Source organism: Serinus canaria, chromosome 11 (genome assembly GCF_022539315.1).
Source record: "Serinus canaria isolate serCan28SL12 chromosome 11, serCan2020, whole genome shotgun sequence".
Classification (NCBI taxonomy): Eukaryota; Metazoa; Chordata; class Aves; order Passeriformes; family Fringillidae; genus Serinus; species Serinus canaria.
This window is the reverse complement of record NC_066325.1, coordinates 9,179,887-9,203,580: the sequence shown is the minus strand read 5'-3', so window position 1 is coordinate 9,203,580 and position 23,694 is coordinate 9,179,887. Positions and strand designations below refer to the sequence as shown.

Below are 23,694 nucleotides of genomic sequence, written 5' to 3'. Positions count from 1 at the left end.
TCAAAATATTTGTGGTTATTTCCAGACTTGGTCACTATAGATATTTCTTGAGCTTCCTGGTACAATATTTTATCTCAAGTCCTTTTTGTTGAGTATTCTAATAATGATTCATCAAAATAGTTGATGAAGGTTCATATAGAATGTATTCCAAGTATTTGTTTGCTATATTATGCACCTCTTTCAACCTGACTTTGTTTTGTTGTTATGGAAGCCCCTTTAGTGAAAGCTTTTTGACCCAGGAAAGCATTAGCCAACCAACAAAATTGGAGCTTTCAAGTAATTCTCAGTATTTTTGTTTCAATATTTTTGAACATCTTTCTCACTGACCAAAACCACAGATGGCACAGACTTGCTTTCTCTTCACTAAGGATAATTTATATCACACCAGCACTAAAAAGGGGCCTGGAAAAACTGTAGATGTAATTAGTAGGCCTTTAATATCCTTTCACGCTATTGGAGTAGCAGACAGGAATGGTTAGCTTGTGTGTCTTTGCTGGGAAGAGTGGGACTAGGACTGGTGTGGGTTGGGAACTGGCAAATCCTCCTCTCCTGTTCCTGAGCTGCTGAAGAGCAGTCACATCAACACACTCAGCACAAGAGCGTTTCTTCACATTTATCTTAGCTTAGCACTTTCCTTTATTTAACTGTCTCTGATCTGACTATATCTGATCATTCCTTCATCTCATTTTCACTTAACCTTTTGCCCTCTACACAGACTAAGCATCCTATCAGATATCTCCCAAGGGACCTTCTTTCCCCCCACTCCCCCTTTCTCCACTCTTTCTCCAATTTAGGTGCTTTATGCCACTCCTGCTAATTTACCTGATTACATGGAAGGAGCTGTAGATCTTTTTATAATTGCTGTTTTACTTAAAACATTGATTCTTCAGCTCATGTCTGTTTTCAGGTCATCACACCTCACTGGAGGTTTCCCTGGCTTAATGAGCAATTCTGAAACCATAGGAAGCACCAGAAGATGGGGGTCAGTGTACATTCTGATCTTTGAAAGCCACTCCATAGCACCCACAAGAGGATTCGTGGCACCTGCCTAGTTAAACGGAATGCCCAATGTTATCTCTCCAGGCAAGGAAGATTCTGGCAATCACTATAGTCCTATTTCACTCCTTCTCAGTCTTTTTGACACCAACACATTAATTCTCCCAAGCTCCTTTGGCAGATGTAAGAAGTTTTTGGGTTTTTTTGGTTTTTTTTTGGTTTTTTGTTTTTTGGTTTTTTTATAATGTGATTGATAATATTGAATATTTCTTTTAACCTTTTACTGCCATTCCTGGGCTAGGTGATAGTTTTTGTGTTTGGATGTTAAGCACCAGCATGCAGTGGCACTTCTTCCAATCACTTACTCATTATGAAGCTCATTTGTAAAATGCTGCTGCTTAATTTATGAGTGCCTGTGAAGCCCCACCCACCACTGGCCGTCCAACATTCTCACTGTCAAAGGTCACATAAAGAAAATCATTGCTTCATACAGAAAATCCTTCTAGTTTAACGCAAGGAATGGCAGTCCTTGCACAAAATTTGTCTTTATGGTTTCATATGATGCACTGGAAAGGGTGCAAATAAAGCAGGTTCTCTGGTTTGATGCAGGAAATGGCCCAACTGAAATGTAGTGGCAAGAAATGTCATAATTTTCTTTACTTCCAATTTCTTAGGGGAAAAAAAATAGAAAGGTTGTCTGTGGAGACACAAATATGTAAAAACAAAAAGACCTCCCAGGATGACTTGAAATATGTTCAAATTACACATCTACTCCTTGCTCCCTAGAACCCAGTAAATATTTCTTTGGCCCTACAAAATATTTTAGTCTGAACCCAGGAAACCTCAACTTGACCTTGAAAATAAGATTGCTCAGTATTCAAAGTAAATGTCTCAGACACATTACTGGAGGAGATGCACTTTTCTGATTGAACATATAAAACTTGTCTCTTTTGGCCAGTGGGATAGATTATACTGTGGGGAACTGGTTGTTTTCCCAATTAGCTGACCACAGGCACTTTCAAACTCTCTTTCTCAACTTCTACATCTCAGTACAATGCTGGTGGCAAGGTTAAAATATCTGGTTTGGGCCAGTAGGGCCAGGGTTAAGGCAGTGAAGAGCAGTAGAGCCTATCTCAGTGGAGATGCACTGACCTGCCTTGCTGAGTGAGCAGCCAGAGCATCTCTCTACAGAGATTTTGTTTTGTCTTCTTCTCAGGTTGTAGCAGATGGTTTAACAGCATTTGATGCTCTAGCATCCTTCCAGCATACCTTGAATCCCATTTGAGATTTTAGATTGAATATGTCTGGATTTGATCAGTTATATCAGTTTATTTTCCTCTGATGTTTTTCCTCCTCTGCCAGCTGCATTAACTCTTCTTTCACCCAAGACTCACTCTATGGTAAATGTAATGAAAATATTCTTTCAAAGCACTTTGACATCATCTTCTGACATCTGTCTCATATTCAGGTATAAATTTCCCAGGTCTGGTTATCAGTTCTCTGTAGAAAAGTATAAGCACGTGTTCCCCATGGAGTGTAAAAGGACAAGAAAGGTCTCAGACTCCTCTTCTGATGACTGGTCAATGTCTATCAACTGATGTTGAAGATCTCTGTGACCACAGCCTTCCTTTAATGTCATAGATCAGACATAACTGCCTTTTCTCCACCAGTCTTGTATAAAACAGACCAAAGTAATGAAGATGGACACTTTGATTGGCATCTACCATATTAATTGAATTAAACCTGGCTTTAATTCTAACAAAAAATCAAATGCAGTATTGGGTGTTATATAAAACAAAGTGATGCTTTTCAAAGTGAGCCTTTCCATTTTTGCCTCAGCTTGAGTTTCTCACTTGAGGCCAAGCACACGTGTTGAAATGCTGTCAGCTGGTGTTTCACAGAGGCTTCTGGTTCAGGCCACCAGTGCAGGCACCCAGCTGCCCAGGCTGTGGCCCTTGCACCCTCCCCAGGTCCTGCTGACTCCTGGGTGTGCTTGGAGTTTCATTAGGTTGCAAGTTGTAGCCACGTGGTGCAGATTTAAGAGCTCTGTGTAGCTCAGGTAATATCCACACATCTGAGAAGGACAGTGCTGCTATCCAAACAGAATGAACCTTTGAACTTTGTTAGGCTTTTAATATGATATTAAGCCTCAGATTTATGAAACCAAACCAGAACAAAACAAAAGCATGCTTGCTTTCATTCTGTGTTCTGATTTTACACTGGATTGTCAGCAAAGCAGACCTTTTACCTATAAACAGATGGCACACCATTCTGTGGGATTTTCCCACATTTGATGAACACACATCAAGTCCATTTACATGAGCATGGAAAATATTAAAATGACTACCAGGTCTGTATAGTGTGAGACACCTGGAGCACATTGCTGCCAGCAAGCTTCTGAGGTGGGGATATTCTGGCACACAGTCATGGTTCTGGGGACTGGGCCACTTTTGACTCAGGTTATTGCATCTTTTGACACCTAAAGACATGTTCACCTCTGACCCAGAAACATCTGCAACGTCCAACTATAAAAACGGGAATGGAAATGGAGCCTTTTTTCCCCTTACTGTTATTTTTATTTTCTATTGAAAAAGGTTTTAAAAGGTCTATGAAATGTAAAATTGCTTTTTTTGCCATAGTTGCAAAACTCATTTCAGTTTTTATCTGAGATGCACTTGTAGCAAATTTCCAGATTTGGAAAACGAATGCAATAACCCACTCTGAGGCCCAGAGTCTGAGCAGAGCCTGGGCTGCATCTCTGAGGCAAACAGGGGGAACTGTGACAGTGAGCAGCCTTGTCCCCATTCCCACCATTCACCCCCACTTTTCCCCAGCAGTTTATATTGCTTGCAAAATTATTGTATGTTCTGGCTTTGCTTCCTAAAGTAGCTCTGGCTGATTTTAAATCACCACTTTTGTTCCTTTCTGTGCAGACAAAATTGCTAATAAGCTGGGCCATTACTGCTACTCCTCTGACATGGCCCAGGCTCAGAGCACCAGCCCTCCTGGTGACTGCACCAGGGGCTGCAGGTTCTTGAACTGCAAACTAACACCAAGTGGAGTCTCCCTTTCACCTCTCTTGTTCCCCTGCAATTTCTCTGCACAGATTTTATCTCCTTTTTGCTTAATTTTGCCTAGTAATTTGTGGCCCTAAAAACTGAGCTGGGACCTTTCTGTGTGTCAGTCTTCCCTCCTGTAGAATGAATTGTGTGGTTTGTAGGAAAATGGGACTGTTTGAAAAAATAGCACCATGAAAATCCTCAGAATTCTTGCAGTCTTTTTTTTTTTTATTCAACATGAGAGGTAGAATATAGGGCAGAGTAACATACTATGTTAATGGATAAGTTATTGCTGTGTTTGAGTTTGCAAAAATTAACACATTTCCTATTGAAAAACAACAGCAATAGAGGGAAAAAAGAATGCTCAACCAAGCAAAAAAAACTTGAGAAAAGTTTCCCTTTTCTGACTATAGGCATTTTATGTTAGAGCCTTAGAGCTGATTCTGTCTCTCCCAAGTTATAAACCCTTATGGATGCACCATAAAGATGTCCACCTAATGCAGAGAAAAGCAGATTAATTGATCACAGTAATATATTCTTATCCACTGAATAAGAGCATTCCACACATTGTTTCTTGTTTTGTTTCTGGCTTGTAAATCTTCATTGTAGGATACAAATGAAAATGACCCAAATATGTATTATTTATGAATAGGACTCTCAGATATTATGCTTTAGATTGATTGTGTTAGACAGGATATAACAGAAGCACAATAAGTCAATGAAAAATAAAAAGCAGAAAAAATGTTTCATGCTAAAAATGTAGTTCTAGTGACACCTCTTATATAAAGGACATTTCCAACACATTGACATTTATATTTATCATGGCTGTGCGTGTGATTTACAGTTGTCTAAGGTACTGAATATCAGGAATATCCATGCACATACACACCCCTCTGAATGATGGCAAGACACAGACTGCTGCATTGCCCCTTATACAGCAGGCTTTTCCTCCCCTTTTTATTTTTCTTCTCTAGCTTCAGGGATGCAGAGGAAGCAGTAGATCAATAGGGTGTCTTGACTGAAGTTGCCTGCAGCACTTCCATTTCTCAGACTGGACACTGATGCTAACTATCAATAGCAATAAGAGGCTGTCTCAGACAGAATTAAGGCTCCTTCTTCTGCATGGCTGTCTGGTGCTTACTGATAAACATCTTATGCACAGGATTGCAACAAATAAACCATTTCAAGTGGGCAAAGTAGCCACTGTCATTCTTCCTATTGATACTTGCTGTGGGCTGAAGGAACTGCTACTTATTTTCATACAGTTAACTGATAACATGTTAGATAAGGATACAGATGGATAATAGCACAAAGGCATAATGCTATAAAGTGTAGAAAAATCATTGAGGAAATTCTCTCTGCTCCTGTAGAAACCCTGAGACAACAAAAGACAAAAATATTGACTTATGTTCAAATTACTTAAGAGAAGCTACAGCTAAATTTAACCATTTATTAACCTCTGATTTTTTAGATAATGTTAAAGATATCCTGCCAAGCTATTTTATTCAGATATTTTTGGTTTATCAGTCCTGGATTTGTTAGTCCATTCAGGAAATAAAAGTCACCAGGGTCTGGATGCAGGTATGATATAGATGGGGAGGTGTTGGGCAGCATCATTCACTTGTCATTTGGCCTGAGCTATACACCACACTAGCAGCTGCTAATTTTGGAATAACTGAGCCACTTTACCCTCCCTCCCTGCAAACAATCAATTTCTCAACTGATCTATATCTGTGTAGTGCATTCCTGGTTTTCAGCTTGAATAAGGATGAAGAATCAGGTTCGTACCCACCCACATGAAATCACCATTCAAATACCATGGCCGAGATCTTCTTGGTGGTAAGTCCTGAAAACCTTGCCTAAGTCAGATATCCAGTGGAGTTATGCCAGTTTGCCAATGAAGAGCTCACATGCTAATTGGGGTTTATTTTTCTTTTAATTTTGCATTAAACTGACTAGGGCAGGGGAAGTGGTTCAGATGCTCTGCTGTAAAATCAACAGAGCCTTATTTCATATCCCCCCTCTGTGGAGCTCTAACCATTTACAGGAGCAAACAATTTGGCTCTGAGACATCTCCAGCTTTATATGCTGTGGGCTTTTCAGATCAGGAGGTTTGTTTTCAGAGGGAAATTTCAGTGATACGTTTTGAGTTTCAGACCATCTCAAACAAAATGTATCATGTAACATTATCTTCTTTCATAACAATGTTTTATATTAAATTTAGCAAAGGCTAATGTATTTTATAGATTATTCTAAAGATAATAAATGCTTAAATTTTAAGATGGTCGATGAGAAAATAAAGCAAAGCTTCCAAGATTTTAGGGATACCAGTTATGAGTAGCCCTACTAAAAATATTTGCATATGAAGATTCCTGAATGTGTCAATGAATACATGTATTCATTCAAAAGTGAAATAAAATGTTAACTGGAATTTAATTTGGGAGAAGAAAGAACCAAAAAGAACATCCTACAACTCATGGAATAATCACTTACTGATATAGATATTTTCCCTCTTTTTTTTTTTCCTCTGTACCATGTGCTGCAGTCAGACTTGCCTACCACACAAGAGCACTCTGGGGGTGGAATAGTTAATGTCTGTCGACTGCTCAGAATCACTGCTGTTATTAATTGTCCTCCAGTATAGAACATGTACATTTTGCATTAGTACCCCGACTAGCTAGACAGAGCATGCAGTTTCTAGCTAGGGAAGCTGGAATTTCAGAAATAGCTTGGCTCTTCACTTTGATTACTTTCTGGCTGGAGAGTTGGAGTCAAGCTAATTCATTTTGTAAACATTGCTGGTCATTCATGTACAGTGCATGGCATGAATCAGGGCCGGACACTCAGGCGGGTGCAAGTTCAAAAGTCCAGATGGAAATTCCTGTTCCACTGCACACAGAACAATCCATGCACAAAGCAAGAAGGACCATACATGTACTCAGTCAAAATTCTCAGCCCTCAAAAAGGGAAGGTTTCCTTAAGAAAGGTGAAAAGACAAGGGCCCTCACTATTTGCTGATGAGCAATCCACCCCTTGCACCCTAACAGTCAGCTTTCAACAAATATTTATACAGCTCAGGGATACAGCTATAGCTGCAACATTTCAGCACAAATATTAGGCCACAACCTCAGCTCGTTGGAATTGGCCTCATGGCATTGCAGTGATTTACAATAGCTGAGCTTCTCCATCCTTTCTGTAGCACAGCAGCACTCAGTTGAGTTGGGGGTGGTAAGGACGAAAGCCATTCAAAAAAATTGATTATTTTGTTAAAAAAAAAAAATATTATATATCTATATATACACACATACACAAAAAATCTGGTTTTGCTGCTCCCACTGAAGAACTCCATTGTGTATGTAGGTTTAACAGCAGTTACACAGAGATGTAAGTACACAGTTGTGTATTATAATATTTGTTTCTTAATGTCACTAAGCCAGAATTCTTCCAAAATAAATGAAGTCTTAATTTTTCTCCAGTTTTTCAAAACAGAAAACATTAGTAAAGCAGTATTTTTTTTCCAGTGTGACTTGAAGCTGGAGACAGAGAAATGGATTATATTACATATTTTCTACACAGGCTGACGGATTAATTTAAATGATTCCCCTAAATCAAAATAACTAGACTTTTTGGCAGCCTTTGAAGTTTAATGAATGTTTATTCTTGCCATCAAGTGTAGGTTTTGGGACACCCTGCAGGACCTCTTAAACAAGATATCTAAAGCTATTTAAATAAAATAAGCCAGCCAAAGATGTTTTTATTAATGTTATGAAGAAAATGCAAGAATTCAAAAGTAGTGAATTATTTGGTTTAAAAATTTTAAGTTCAAGATAGAGAAGTGTTCCCACTGTGCTGTCAATGTCTGTAGCTTAGGGGTTAAACATTAACTACGATTCTGATGATTTCAAAAGTAGGCATGATATAGAACAGGTCTGTTCTGTAGTTGTGTGCTCTCCTAAGTCTGGTTTCCACTCTTTTAGGGACACAGAAAAGCTGCTGTTCTCTTATCTTTCACAATACATTTGGCATTCCTTTCAAATGTCTCTTATCAAAGTTGACAACAAGTACCTATTACTCACAGACATTTCAATGTGGGTTTTCTGTAGAAGAAAATTAAATCAGGTCATGAGATGTAATAAACCAGACATAGGATTTCCAAATACATTCTATTTCTTTTATGGTTAATACTTTTTGAAGTGCACCACTGAAAAGCTGCATAAATGTAAAACCTGGTTTGCCTCTGATGACTGTGATTGATTAAAACAGTAGGTAATGTTCTTGGAGATATTTAGCTTCTGATAACTCAGCCATACAGACATTCTCTGATTTTTTTTTTTTTCTGGAGGGCCATTTTCCCATGTACAAAAACCCCTTGAAAACTAGATATTTTTTATATCTAAAATTCACAGCATGTCTTGCTGTTAAATTGCCACCTTAGAGGCCTTTTTTAAATTTCATTGAAAATGCATATTAAATCAAAGTGATAGACACATGTAATGTAAAATGTCTGTCAACAATTAGAATCCCATTTGGAAGTTTGTAAAGCATAACAATTTAAAATGAATTTAAATTGAGAAGGAAAGTTTTTAGATTGAGAAGTAAAGTTTTAGCCTGCAGTATTGCAATTTAGTTCAGAACAAATCCACATTTTTTTGCTCTTTTCTGAGCGAAAGAGAAATAAAAGAGCCAGAGCTTCTAATGTCATTAGTTCACTATCATGTGTCAGTCAAGCAATTTCATTCTTTCAGCAAGAAAGCCCACATGATATTGATTATTTCATTTTGAAAGATATAATAAATCATCAAGCATGTGAATAATACAGTTCCATGTAAAATCATGTTGCCCTGTCATGGACTCATAGAATGGCTGGGAGAGACCTCAAAAGAACATCTGATCCAACCTTTCATTTTCCAGGAACCTCGAACACATTGCAACTGAGCCACTTGATGAATCTGTGCTCTATGCATTGAAAAGTGCTACTGGTTTTATTTGGATAGACTAAATCCCTATCCAGCAACACCACATGGTTTGAAAAAGATGTTTCTAGGGAAACTTTACAAAATATCCTTTGTATTCTTCTAAGATTTTACAAGCTTTACACACAAACCTCCTGATCCTGAAACCATGGGACCCACAGGCAAAACAGACCAGGGGCACACTGAGGCCAAGTGCCACCAAGGCAGCTTTGGCCCCTGACTGTGTGGCCACACCACTGAGGACTTGCCTACCTAAATGGGGGCTGGGATTGGCAGTTAAAAGGGTACAAAATCTGGGATGACACCTGGATTTTCCAAAAATTTTGACCCTAACAAAATCTGGGGTTAAATTAGGGTTTATGACTAATACTTATTGAATGCAATGTAAACATCTACAATATGGTTTGCTATAAAATGAAAGTATTTTCAATTAAGTTCCAATTTTGTAGCTTTTTTTTTTCCAGTTTTACAACATGCACATTTCCAAGCAGTATCCAGCAATGTCAGCTTGCTACTAGAATTAATATAATCTTATTGATATGTGCCAATGCTTCAGGTGCAGAATGTTGTATTCTCTGTGGTGGTATATAACTCCTTAAAAGCAGATACTCTTCCAGGACAGATATATTTTGTGTAATTCATCCAGATTAAATTCTGGCTGTTTCTAGGCATTCCACTTATCATTTTGCTAGATTTTATGAGAATGACAATAAGAAAGCAGAATAATAAGAAATGCAAGGCATATTGTGCAGTTAATTTCTGAACAGAGAGAGTCCCTTGAGAACTTTACATAGTGTATTATTGGCTACAATTATTGCAAAAATTACAGTGTGGCATCACAAAAAAAATTGGTGCAAATTACCAGTAACAGTTTTTGTCTTTGATTTTTTAGTATTTTTATTGTCTTTGAGTAATCCCCTTGAAGAGCCATTAGATCTGCTGTGATCAGCAGATTTGAACAGGTGGTTTAAAGGCTGTACTCCTAAAATGTCACAGTAGTTTTGCTTTGAGAAGCTGTGAGTGCTTTCCCAGTCAGCAGCAAGCAGTTCCTGCAGGCTCCCCTGAATGTGGCAACCAGCACCCGTTACTGGGTTTCCTTGCTCTAGGCAAAACATTAAAGGTAGGCCCCTCACAAGGCACAGTCTCTAGCACAAGAAAGTGTTACTGAACATTCTGCAGCCCTGGGCAGCTGCTGCTCTGGGGGCTGGTGGTGGCAGTGCTGGCCCGGGATGCAGATGTACCTGTCTCTCCCCCCTTAGGCTCACATCCATCTTGCTTTTTACCTTTGCACTGAGTTTAATTATTGCTTCTGCTCAGTATGAGCATAGCTGGACATGGGCTGCTCTTGTCCCACTGTAGAACAATCTGTCAGCACTGGGGCAAAGGAGTAGCAGGTCTGGCAGCCCTTTGAGCCCTTTCAGCCTGAAACTGAATTTTGCTATTTGGAAATTGTAGAAGTGAAACAAAGAGTAAGTGAATGATCCTGCCTGCAGTGAGTGAGTACAGCAATGTTATTGTGTTGTGAGATTATATGTACAGTGTTGGAGAGGACAGTACTGAAGCTGGAGGAGGGAATGGACCATATTTATCCTTTCATTAATTCCACTTAATTTAGTACATTTAGCATTTGGCTCTGTGTTTCCATTAAACTGTTATTCTTATGTATTATGGCATTGCTTGTGCTTTTGTGCAGCATGAAAATGGAAGCTGCTTCAACTGCAGAAGAAGCCAGGCTGAGTAAACTTGAGAGACAGAGCAAGTGACTTCAAGCCTTAAAATATATGGGAATGCAAAGGTGTGCGACTGTCAACTAAGCATGTTAACAAGAGAGCTTTCACTAAGAGGTATGGGATTTACATGCTAATCATTGTCACTGGGGCCTTCTCTAAATCTTTTCTCTCTTTCCAGTTGTTTATGCTCCTCTGCAGTTAGTAATGGCCCTGATCTGGCACAGCCACACAAATAGAGCTCCTCTCAGAAATCAGTTTGTATAGGCTGGGGGCTCAGACGCATATTTTATTTGCAAACAGCTGGAACAGCTTAAGAAGTTACTGTACCACGCATTGTTGCCCCGTGCAGGAGATTTCCATGTCATGCAAACGTCTGTACCAATGGCAGAGCAGCACAGCCTGGTGGAACAGGGCCATCCAGGCCTGGGGCAGGGAGGAACCATGGTCAGGAACAGGTTTGATCACCACAGTTACCCCTGCCCCAAAATCACTCATGTGTAGTTCTAGACTGAAACACTGCTCATGCTGTGCTGTCAGTGCTCTGCTGCCTGCACAAGGATGAGTGACACTGATGATGTTTAGAACTGGGCAAGCTTCTGAGGAAAAGTGTCTTTTTGTGGTCTCAGAAGTGAGTAAATGATGTATCCTTCTTTACAAATGGAAGTAGAATAAGCACTGGTGCTTGGTGTAATTCCTAAATGTGCCATGTTGTCTTATATTCAAGTACAATTCTCCCTCTTTTGTTGTGCCTGTTGCAGTACATGACAAGCAGCTGAATTGCTGAACAGACTGGGGCTACATTTGTCTTTGCACATATGATTTTTGCACCACATAGCTTTAGTATTATCTAAAACCTACTCAAGCTTTAAATTCTCATTCAGGTAGTACTTCTAGGGTGTCAGTGGTTAGGAGCAAGCTCAGATGAGCTTAATGATTGTGTACAGTCCTGGGGAGAGCCAGCTAATCTGCAGAAAGCTGCTTAGGGATGTAAATAGACATGTTCTGCAGCCCTGGACACTGCATTTGAGAGGGAATTTGAAGTTCTGTGAAGAAGGACTGAAACACTGAATACGTAACTCAGGGGGGATTCAAGACATGGCTTGTACAGCAGGATGAAAGTCCAGGCTTACTATATAAAGCATATGAAGGATGGAAACAATTTTTCTAACCCCAAATCTGGTTTCTGGATTTCTGAGGAAGGGTCTTTTAAGTCTCTTTGTGAGGATTGCTCTTTGAATCCTGTTACTTGAGCTTTTCTTACGTAAGGAAAGGAAACTGTGAGTCTCATTTTCTGGGTGCTAACTGTGTGATCTTGGGTTTATGAAGCAGTACTTTTCAAGGCTCTTTCTGGGTCACTGATGTAGTATCTGCTGATAGTTCAGTAGAGCTGGCTGGCAGCTCAGTGCTCAACTCTTTCTTTTCTGCTGAGGAATTTTTCTAAGAAAACAGAAACTCCTGGAGTTACCTTTCGAGGTAGGTAGTGGCTGCTGTTGCCATCTGACCATTATATGATCATTAATGGGAAGAAAAGAAAACTGAAAAAATGTGGCTGGGATCAGATTGCTCCATGAGGAAATGGGCTCCCCACAGGACCCAGATAGTGCATGCACAAGTCTGTGAGCAAACATATTTGCACTCAGAGAGCTGTGTCCTGGTCAGCACCAATGCAGACCAGCTCTTTTAACAGGCTGGCTCAAACTGGGGGCAAAAGGTGGATGGGGAAGATTCTGCTTAGCTCAGGCATGGAAAGCAGAGCATTATTCATGAGGCATTTACTTTATTGCAACTAGCTGCAGCCAGGCCAGCTCCTTGTGTTGATGCAGAGAGCATGACAATTTTCACGTTGTAAACACCATGCATTAATCAGGGCACCTCAATATTATGAAAACAAAATGTATGTACTTACAAATACTTCCACTGTATTTGAATCAAAAATATGTCATGAAAAGGAGAGGGGTTGTGAGGTTCATTTCATTAGGCAAGAAATTTGGGACTCTACAGGCAACATTCCCCCTGAGGTTTGAAGCATGTTTAGTTTTTAATCACTTCATATTCTCCAGCTTAAAATGAAACTTTCAAATGTAAATAAACGTGTGTACTTTGTAACTTTGATTTGCAGAGTAAATCTTTTTGTGACAATGTCTTACTTTGTTAGATGACTACCCTGTAGAAATCATCTGTAGGTTCTTTTTCAGAGAAAATATTCATGTAAAATTTTGTCCTTGTGTTTATATTTTGACAGAGTACAGAATTTTTGTGTAATTTTAATTTAAAGGTAAGCAGATCCTAAGGGAACACCTTTTTAAGAACATATGTTTCCTCCTTAATATCCTGGAAAATACATCCCTCGGTCCTGCTCCTTCATTTGTTTTTGAGTGACTCCCATTTCCATATTTTTTACTATTTTAAGTAGTACTTTGACAAAGAAATTATAACTATAATATTTTATTTTAAATTGACACTAAAGCTCCCATTAATAGATATCTGGATGAACAGTGATAGAAACTGTGAATTTTTCCTACTGTATAAAGGCACTTTCCATAAAACAAGATGTTTGGAGGAATTGTTGGCTGATATTGCAGGTTACATCTCATCATCTGATATCAGATGCAATTATTCATGACTCTTCTTTTGTCATGCACACAATTCATATTTCAGTGTTCTTTTTTTCCCTTGTCCTATCCAGAGCTTTTTCTGTGCTGAGACATTACAATATGCTCAGAATGGATTTTTTTTGTTGTTTTTGTTTTGTTTTTTAATCTAAAGCTGGAGAAATCTTTGTCATTTCATTTCTAAACTTCTGGTTTTCTGATGGAGCCACGTGGTGGCTTTATGTGGCTGTGATACACTAGGATATTAAAAAAAAATTAAACTGGGATGCAAAGGCATGTGGCTTGCAGAGAAAACTTCCCCTGTGGCATCAAATAAAAATCTTGGTTCTTTATAGAACTTATAGATTCACTCTGTCCATACCTGATGACCACTGTGTAATCAGTGACCTAAGCAGCCTACCTGAAATACCCTCTGATTTCTTTTTTAACCCCCAAAAAAGGCATATAAAGGATAGAGAGATACCTTGGGATCAATAATAATGTTGGAATCAAGAATCGAGACACTTTCTCAAGTATATGGTATTTAATTTAAAAAAAGTTATTTTTCTTAACACAGGAAAGAAGATATCCTGTGATGTACATATATATATAAAGATATCAGAGGAAATAATGATGGACTTGAGGGTGTGAAAGTATTTGTAATTACTAGCACTCACTAGTCCTGTGAGTGACTGGAAAAGTGCATGGAAATCTTTTGCAGAGTTGCATATTTATCTTTCTGTTTGTTGTTTTCCTGCTTTCTGGCTGAACATACAGAGTTGCCCATACACTGATGTGGGAGATATTTTTTACTCCTTGGGTTTTAACATTCTTGCCCGAGTGAGAGAATTTTCCATCCAGCTTGTTTACTTCATGATTTATGTGTAAATTGACAGAGTTCTTCAGAGGCATTCGTGTTAAATTTGAAACAAACATATTTAATGCTCGCGTTGTAATAAAACAGCTAAAAGAGCAGATTAAAAAGATATGCACAGAGGGGTCTGATTGATTGAGGGATTGATTTTACTACTTTTCCCGTAGGTGGGTAGTGATGGCTGTAAATCTCCTGATAATCATTTCAGAAGCACCTTCATCAATAAACTCAAAAGGGACAGCTAGGTGTAAAAATTTGCCAGCCATCAGGTCAAACAAAAGGCAGCAAACATGTAAAGAAACAATTGAATTGAATAATCCCACCTTGGCTGGTTATGGCATTAGTCATTTTTATCTCGGGGGCGGAGGAGTCCCCATCACAGCGATTCTCTGGGATTTAGAGCAGAGAAAGGGAGAGGTTCTTTCCCTCTATTTTTTTTCCCCTTTTTGCTTTGACTAAACCCGTATTGCTTACGATTCCATTATGCGGGTAAAAGCTTGTGTTTGCGAGCACTGATCAATTATTAGTTGTCAGTAATAATGGCGAAGGATTCAATGGATTCAATTCTGATGCCCCCTCCTCTTTTTTTTTTCTTTTTTTTTTTCTTTTTTTTTCTTTTTTTTAATCTTTCTTCCCCCTAGAGAATTACCATTAGATTTTTTTTTTTAATTTAAAAAAAAAAGGGGGGAGAAGAGAGCAAGAAAGGGGGAAGCTGACAGCATGCTTACAAAAGTAGTCCTACCTAAACCCACAGAGTCACAGGACTTGCAATGTCCATCGTGAATAGCGTGATCCGGGCTATTGATAATGAAACAATTCCGGAGAGCTGGTGCTCGCTGCCCCGGGGTAGCTGCGCCCCAGGACTGTCTCAAAAGTTTATTATACATTGGAGCATAAAGCCAAGTTCCCAGCTGACTGCAGCATCTGGAAGCCCCTAATTACAGGCGTTTCTAAAATATATGTAACCTGTGTTAGCTGACAAACGGCGAACTTGCGAGGTCAGCTGGAGCGCCGCTCGGAACTCCAGCGAAGTGTAGCTTTTTCAGTTGAAACAGAAGCAAACAGAGAACATAGAAAACGGAGGAGGAAGAGAATGAAGGAAACAAACCTCCGTAAATAGAAGCCCAAGCGCCCTGCTAAGGGGGAAGCGGGTATTTTGGCAGGGTGAAGGTGCGAGCTCTGCGGGGCAGCGCTTTGCCGTGCGGGGCCGGCGCGGAGCCGCAGGTTGGGCTGCCCCGACCCTCGGCTGCCGCCGCCGCGGAGCCGCGCACGCCCCGCGCCGCTCGGCCCGGGGGCTCGGGGGTCATGGGCACAGAACAAAATCAATCGGATTTCCTCCCCCGCACCCGCACCCTCCGATAGTTATTGAAGATGTTTTATAACTACGAGGGGATCGTGCAGCTTTGAACTCCGTCGTGCTAAGGGTGTTGCGTCTGTTCGCAAACCTGAATAACAATAATCCAGTCTAGTGTGATGCATCTCATTGGAATCGTCTCTCAGCAGAATGAACTGCAAATTATCCCCTGTTTACCATCTCCCTTCAGTGCTCATCTCAATGAACTGGAGATCGATCCCCACCACGGGTGTCTTGCAGCCAGGCTGATTTGCATTGAAGCACATTAGAAAGCCTCCCACCTCCATTAAAAAGAATAATCCGAGAGGGGGAAAAAATCTCCAAGGTGTGGCGGGGAGGGAAAAATATGTCACTGTCATTCGGAGCATCGAGAGGGAAAACCCGGGATCAGAGTATTTACGCTTGTGAACTCTCACAACTTCTGTTAGAGACAATGACGTTTAATTGATGTATTGCTATCAACAACAATAAAGACCGATTTTTCTCTAGCCCTGGCACTGCTGCTCTGCCCCCACCCATTCCCCACCCCTCCCGGCCCCCAGCGAAGGAGAGGAAAACAAACAATAAATAATCAATCGGTCTTGGATGAAATACCAGGAGTCGCTTTAACACTAGCGAGGAGAAGAGAAACGAAAAAAAAAAAGTTGTAAAACTTAATTTCTCCAAATTAATTTCTTTTTCTTTAAGCTACTCTTTTTCGACTTGCTGTTGCTGTTGTTGCTTTTTAAATTACCTGTCCACGGCCGCCTTTTTCCAGCCACGAAGCAAAGGTACTGCGCATCTGGGGAAATTTGTCTCCAGCTTAATCGGCAAAAGTATAATGAAATTGTGAACGCGAATAATTTTGGGAGCTCGTCTAGCTTAGAAACCGTAGGAAGCTAATAGAGTGATTGATACAGTTAAAAATACAGGGATAAATGTGCAAATAGATCCGCGTGGGTATTTTGTGTGCATCTACGTGTGGCTAGCAGAGAGTGAGGAGTGCGTTTCTGGGCGTTCAGGTTCGGTTTCTTTCCCACTGTCTCAGGGTACGGAGGGTGACAGCCTGCGCTGAGTGTATCCATCTCTGCCGAAACATCTCTTTAAATATTCAGTGAAAAATAATGTCATGTGAAGTACCACCTATAGCAACATTATTATCTTCATTCTTCAACATCATCCCCGCTGATAGCTTCGTTTGTCTTTTTCTCAAAATCTACTGTACCGAATGCTGCGGGGAGGGAGGGGGCTCGCCCTGTGCAGAAATGAAAAGAAGCGTCAGTGACCACTTTGCAACGCTGACTAAATACTGGAGTGGCACCTGGGAGGATTTTTCGGTTCGTATGCGTTTGTTTGGTTGGGTTTTACGACTGTTTTTCTTCCTCCCACCCTTATAGATAAACGTTTTACAATCTCTTTCGTTTAATAATGAGAAGAAAACGCCAGTAAGCCGGTTCCTCGAATGGGAAGATTTGTCCCTCTCTCCTTTCTCCTCTCGCTCACTCTCTAGGCTTTACCGGCTCATTTGAAATTGAAATGAGTTTGATCTGATCAGCCTCTTGCTTTTACAGAGAGTTTGTTAATATTAATACGGGAAAAAGGAGTAGCTTCTATAGAAGAGTAAATAATCCAGCGGGGGGAGTGGGAGGAGAGAGCACTAGATGGGTCAGGGTGGAGGGAAAGAAACGCCTGTGCTCCCGCTTCTGCCGGTTCAGCTTATTTTACAGAGTAACTTTCCGTGCCCGCAGCAGCGTGACGCGCGGAGGGGCGCGGAGAGCGGAGCTCAGGGGGACACCCACCATTTACCCACAGCGTACGTGTATCGCTGGATATACGAGATATTAAAAAGAGCCTTGTTTGTAGCCTCTGTGCAGCTATACGTTTCATTCCAAGATCGTGACATTTGTTTGTGAGAGGTTCCTCCTCGGAAGTAACACATGGGCGTAAAAGTTTGGCGCGCGATACAGGAGCGCGGTGCCCGCAGGGTCCGGGGCCGGGAGCGATGGGGACCGGGCACAAGGAACGGCCGTGACGAGCGCAGGGTCCCGGGACGGCCCCGCCGCGCCACCCTCAGCCCGGCCCGGCCCGGCCGGCTCCGCCTGCGCGCACCGCCGGCCGGGCCGGGCCGGGCCGTTCCCCTCCGCGCTCGGCGCGGCCGGGGGCGCCTCCGGCGGGCAGATGCGCGTCGCTCCCACGTCCAAGAGGGAACAAAAGTCAGGAGCGAGCCGGGGGAGGGGGCGTCGGGGGAGCGGAGCGGGGCCGCGGAGCGGGACGCGCCCCCGGCCGCGGCCCCGCCGCCGTTCACACCGGGCTCCCCGGGCGGACTGACGGCGAGCGCAGCCAACCCGCGCGGCGCGGGGGCGGAGCGGCCGCCTGGTCCGCCCGCCGCTCCCAGCGGCGCCCTAATTGTCCTGGGAATGTGTGAGGTAAAAAACAAACCCTTCCTATTTTCAGCACCCCTCGGGCCGTGATATATGGAAAGAGAAGTGGTGGTGGTGGTGGGGTAGTGGGAGAGAGATCTGGGAGAGGGCGAAATGGATTTTTATTTGTAAATGGGGGTACAAGAGGAAGGGAAAAAATATATATAAAAAAAACCCCTAAAGAAACAAAACCAAGAAAAAAATACACCAGAAACTTTTTTTGCAGCAGCGGGACGGAGGAAGTGGCAGCGCGGCGGCGGCTGGAGCGGGGCCGGGCTCTCCCCTCGCAGGCACTTGCCGGGTGCGGGGCCGATCCTCCGGGGCCGCTGCTCCCTGCCGGTCGCCCCAGCCGCGCGTCCTCCCCCGATCGATTATTGGTCACCCTGCCCTCCCTCCACCGGTGCGGACTGCGGGCGTGGGGGGGGAGTTAAAAAAAAAAAAAAAAAAAAAAGAAAGAAAAAAAAAAAAAAAAAAAAAGAAAAAAGAAAAGTGAAACGCAGGGCAAAACTGCGGGAAAGAGGGCGGGAGGCGCGGGGAGCCCGTCGGGGCTGGAGGAAGGGGCGAAGGGAGACACATTCCTATAGTAACCGGGATGGCGCGATGCAGCTCCAGCTGGTTGCTAAGAGGGTTAAACTGTATCCAAACAGCTTTGGGGAAATCCAGCCCCTTCTCCTGCCACATGGATCGACTCATTGGGTGGGAGCGGCGGAGAGACAAGGGTCTCCAGCAAATCAGCGCCTAATTGATTAAGGCGAGCTGGTTTGAATAGAGCTGGCCATGTGCCAATCGCCTTTCAAAGAGCCCCTCTATGATTAATCGCAATGCATTATTGATAATCATAATTATAGCAGGACACATGCGCGGTGCGCGGAGGATCGGGGAGGCTGGGGGGGGGGAGGCTCGATTTCCGTAATTTTGAGAAGATTTTTTTTTAGTAATTTTTTATTCTGCCCCAGCTGATGTTTGAGCCAGCATGTCGCGGAGGAAGCAGGCGAAGCCTCAGCATTTCCAATCCGATCCCGATCTGGCCTTGTTATCCCAGCGAAATGGTGAGTTCTTCTCCTCTCCCTCGCACACATTTTAACACAAACACACACAAAATAGATGAACTTACCTTGTGGGGAGTCGGAACCGCGCCGGGCACTGGTGCGGGACAACAGGATCTCCCGGAGTTATATGCGGGGGGAGGGGGGTCCTTCTGAGGTTTTGGTCCAAGTTCTTGGGTTTTATCTTATTTTTTTAACTCAGCGTTTTGTTTCGTCCGTTTCTTAACGAAACTCCAAACTCTTTCCGTTTTTTGATGTTTTCCCTCCGCCCTCTCCCAGCGGGGCGGTCTGGCATCCTGAGCCCGCGGGAGATGGATCCGCGCCCCCCGCGTCTCTCTCCGCGCCCCGCGGAGCTGGGAAACAAAGTGGGGCTGCGGTGGGGCGGCTGATCCCGTAGCCCCGCGGGACGGATGCCCCGTCCGGCCACACACGCTGCCCGCGCCGTCCCCCCGAAAGGGCCGGAAAATCCCCCCCGGGCACCCACTTTCTCGCCCGCCTCCCCCACCCCCCCGCGGACCCCAGCGCTCCCGCACCCCCCGCTCCCCCGCAGTCCCGCCGGGCAGAGGACGCTGCCCCGCAGCCCCGGCCTCCGGCTGCACCAAAGGCTTCCTGGAGGCGGAAAAGTTGCCGCCGCCGGGCCGGGCCGGGCCGCGGGGGGATCGCCCCGTCCCGGGAGCTGCCGCCGCCGCGCCGGGCTCCGGGCAGCCGCCGCGCTCAGAAGGGACTCGGCGGCCGCAGCGCAGAGGCTCCCGGCATCGAGGAGCCGATTTACTTTCCCTAAGGTTGTGTTTTTTGGGTTTTTTTTTTTGTTTGTTTGGGGTTTTTTTTCCTACGTCTCTCGCTTCCCTCCAAGCCGGTAAGCGAGGGATAAACGCTGGCTTTGTGTCCGCCAGGATTTGCAGAGGGAGCGTGTGAAGTATCTTTTTCTTTTTTTTTTTTTTTTTTTTTTTTTTTTTCCTTACTCCCTTTTTCCCTCCCCTCCGGAACAGGGGGATTTAGTAGGAGTTCGGTACAGCCCGGCGGGTGGCGGAGGGGACGTGCCTCCGCCCGTACCTGTGCTGGGACGCGGGCGACAAGTGGTCGGTTCGAGGCGCGGCCGGGGGCCCGGGCAGCCCCTGCCAGCGCAGGCTCCGGCCCCCCGGCGGCCATGAGGAGAGCGAGGGCCGGGGGGCCGCGGGGGGACCAGGCGGCCGCGGGTGCGGAGGGCGGCGCGGCGCAGAAGCGCTTCAGGCGGGCAGGTAAGGGAGGACCGGGCGCGGCGGAGCCCCTGCACCTCCCGGCCCGGCCTCGCCGCTCGGAAGCTCCGGGCGGTTCCTGCGGCAACTTCTCGGGGAAGCGGCGACGCGGGACCCTCCGCTGCCGTGGCCGCTCCGCACCCGGCGGTGCCGGTAGCGCCGGGCCCGCCGAGCCGCCGCCCGGCCCCCGCCGCCGTGCCCGCGCCTCTCGGCCGCGCCGGGGCACCGCCGGGACAGGGTCCCGGTGCCGCGCGTGGAAACGGGAAGGAAAGTTTGCGGAGTGTTGTGCTTCGCTGGGAGCATTTACCCGGCTTCCGAAATCCCCTGAATGCCCTTCTCGTACATCAGCACTAGCTCCGCGGAGCTCAGCGAAACATTTCTTGAAAGTTATTTGGGTCCTGAGAGTCGATTTAGGGTTTTTAACTGAGTTTTGTGACCTTTGAATGCACTCGAGTTTTACCCTTTCCTCAGCATAATCCCCTTTCTCATCTCAGTAAACGTATTTATTTTTCTTACGATGTTATTCCCACTTCCGCTCGAAGTTTGGAGTAGCAGTTGGAGAAGCGTTAGGTTTTTAGTTGTCTTTCATCGGCCTCCTGTGAAAGAATTTGGAACTTCTTAAAGTGAGCAGAGAAAAAAGCAGAGAGGGATTTTTTTACATCTTCACTTCGTATGATTGCATCTTTTGACATTTGCTATCTTTTTTTGTTTGTTTTTAGTAGGTGGAACAGGTCAAAACCACTTCAAAGTATCTTTTTTTAAAGTAGCCGTTTTTTTCTGTTTTTAGTCTTTTGATCTGATTTTGCACATCGTTTTCAAATGAAGTACAGTGGGAGTGTGAGAAAGGAATGTTAACTGAGCAGCTTTCCTGCCTGTTGCTAAAGGATGTCCTTGAAGTAAGTTGGATCTTGCCTGAAATGATGGCATGGAAGTGAAGCTTTTGTTTCGTTTGGGTGGCTGTTGTAAGTTAAAGAAGAGAATGACGAAGTTTATTCTGTTTTGTAACTATCGACCGGTTTCCTAGGAAAAGCAGTGTGCTCTAGTACAAAATCTGTAGCAGCCTCCCCTTTCCCTTCTGGCTGGTTTTTTACATGGCTGGACGCTAAGTTTTGAGTCAGTTGCCCAAAAGGTGTGTTTTGTAATGGTGCTTCAGGGCTCAGAACGCTGCAGAAGCATTAGCATAGAGCTACCCCAGCCTTTCCGGGGTCCCCGGCCCTGGGAGCAGCTTCCCACTTGAGCAAGATGGGGTGGGAGAGCTACGGCGGGGACGAGTCTGCGTTATGTGCCTGTGAAATTGCAAAGCAAAACTTGGAAATTCCGAGCGCTTCTTTCTTCTCCTTTCACGCTGTGAGTTCAGGTTTGCTAATCCATGTCCGGCTTGGGCAGGGTGCAGCGAGGGGAGCATCGCTGCCTCTGCGGGCACTTGCAGTAAGGTACTGCTGGGCAGAATTTTGAGCCAATCTGTAAAGTGGCTCCGTGAAAATTTCTCGCATCTGATTTGAATTCCGGTTTGTTAAAACTTTCTGCTATGGTTTCATACCTAAAGATCAGTAGGGAAAAAAGTTCCTCACACTGCATCAGCATGTTTTGGTTTGGCCTTTTTTTTTTCTTATCTCAGTCTCTTTTTTTTTTTTTTTTTTTTTAAGTTCAAAGCTCATGAGTTCACTCCCACTAGGAAGACTTTTCACTTTAAAATATATTTCTGGTGCAATCAATGGATAAGTACATTTACACTTGTAAAATCCTGTGTATGTGCACATTTGAGAAAGTTTGTATTGGAGTAACCAGAGCACCTCTCAAATTAATAGCAGAAATTACTTGCAGCATAAATTATATTCAACAAGTAACTAATTACTGGTAGGAAGTGGGTAAGAGATCGTGGGATTATTTCCTTTTGTTAATAACTGCAGCCACTTTCATGACATTTTAGATTTTTTTTTCCAATTTCTTGGAATTACATTCTGCATTGTAAAAGAACATTTTTGGGGTGTGATGTTCTAAGGCAAAAGTTATATTGGAGAAATAAACCACCTAGACTTTGACAAAGAGAAAATATTTACTGCCCTTTCTTTTAAAACCTCATCAGAACCAGTGCCCTTTCATGTCAATAATGAATTTTTGGTGAATTCCTGCCTGCAGCATTACGATCATCCACATAATTGTTACTGGGCCCAGGAAATAAAAGAAATTAGGATTGCTTTCCTCAGTGAGATCTGGAGGACAGGATGCTTAGGAGACAGAACTGCAGTTAGGCTGCTTTTAGTTCATTACACAATTAGGCCTTTTTGTGAGGTAGCTGCAGTCTGTTAGTTCAGGATACAGACACTTGGGTTTTTTTCCAAAGGTGAGCCCAGGGTATAGAGGGCCTTGTGAAATATCACTTATGCAGATGCAATTCAGAAATAATTACTGAAACCCATATGGTGGAAGTTGTCTAAACCCAGTGTTAGTTCAGACCCGTTGTGTGTGTGTTTCCCCTACATAACCCCAATCTTTGTCTTGCTGCAAAATATTTATCTTTTAGTTTGTACCTTATTTATCTTTTTGATGCTAAGTAGCATCTGGCTCCCCGAGGACAAGCCCTCCTGTATATTTAGCTGTACCAGTGCTTATTGCATAACTGGCTTTTAACCATATTCATGCTTTAATTGTGAAAACATGAATCTTTATTGAAATGACCTGACATGCCTCAGAAAACACAATTATGATTCTTGAAACTGTTTGTAAAAAACAAAAGGGGCAGCTCCTGCCAAAGGCACCGTGAAGAATCTGTGCCCTGTGTGTTTTCCACACTTGAAGGTACATCACACCTTTGTGCTTGCAGTCTCGAAAAACTGAAAGCTGAAACGTGTGAGCGAAATTGTTGCTTCGTGTCTGTATGGCTGGTGCTAGGGGGAAAAAAAAAAAGTGTTCAGCTGTTTTAACCTTTGCTAGCCTCCTTCCATCCAAAGGTGACAGGGTTCAGATCACAATATGTACTTCAGTATCTTGCCAGTGACCCCCGAATTGAGTCTTACTGGTTGCTTAGCAGGAAGTTAGTAGTTTATTTTAGCTTCACCTTATCAGCTTTGCTTCTTTTGCTAACCCTATTCCCCTGTCACCCCTCAGATGCCAGACCCCCGAAGAGGAGATTGACAGGTAGTTCCCATAGCTCCGTTTTACCCTCCAAACAACAGGGATTTAGTTTCTTGTCCCTTTGCCAATGTTTATGTAGTCAAAGTTTAGATATAGCCTTAAGGAGCCTTTCTTTTACGTGTCAGTGGAACAGTGAAACTGCACTGAACTTTTTGAAGAAACTATTGCAACTGGAACCCCATCTAGTGTTCATTTTGATTCATCCATAAGGAAGAGGGGGTTTAATTGTGTTCATTAGGATGAATTTGTTCTTCATTTCAAGATTGCTTGAGATTATTAGGGTACTTTGAGACCAGATGACA

The 23,694-nt window shown here is 43.4% G+C and overlaps 2 protein-coding genes across 4 annotated transcripts in view; both read left to right on the top strand.

Annotated features, from left to right (window-relative positions):
- The window catches only part of AKTIP (AKT interacting protein), a 1,131,926-nt gene that overhangs the window by 898,979 nt on the left and 209,253 nt on the right, over nucleotides 1-23,694 (top strand). The gene's annotated exons all lie outside the window — the stretch shown is intronic.
- SALL1 (spalt like transcription factor 1) overlaps nucleotides 18,487-23,694 on the top strand; it is a 16,194-nt gene continuing 10,986 nt past the window's right edge. The window contains exons 1-2 of one of the 3 annotated variants that reach the window (XM_009090623.4): nucleotides 18,487-18,839; nucleotides 18,933-19,025. In XM_009090623.4, the coding sequence (XP_009088871.2) occupies nucleotides 18,950-19,025 (76 nt within the window). In that variant the 5' untranslated portion in view covers nucleotides 18,487-18,839; nucleotides 18,933-18,949. The other 2 variants (XM_050978812.1, XM_030227561.2) reach the window with 2 other exon arrangements.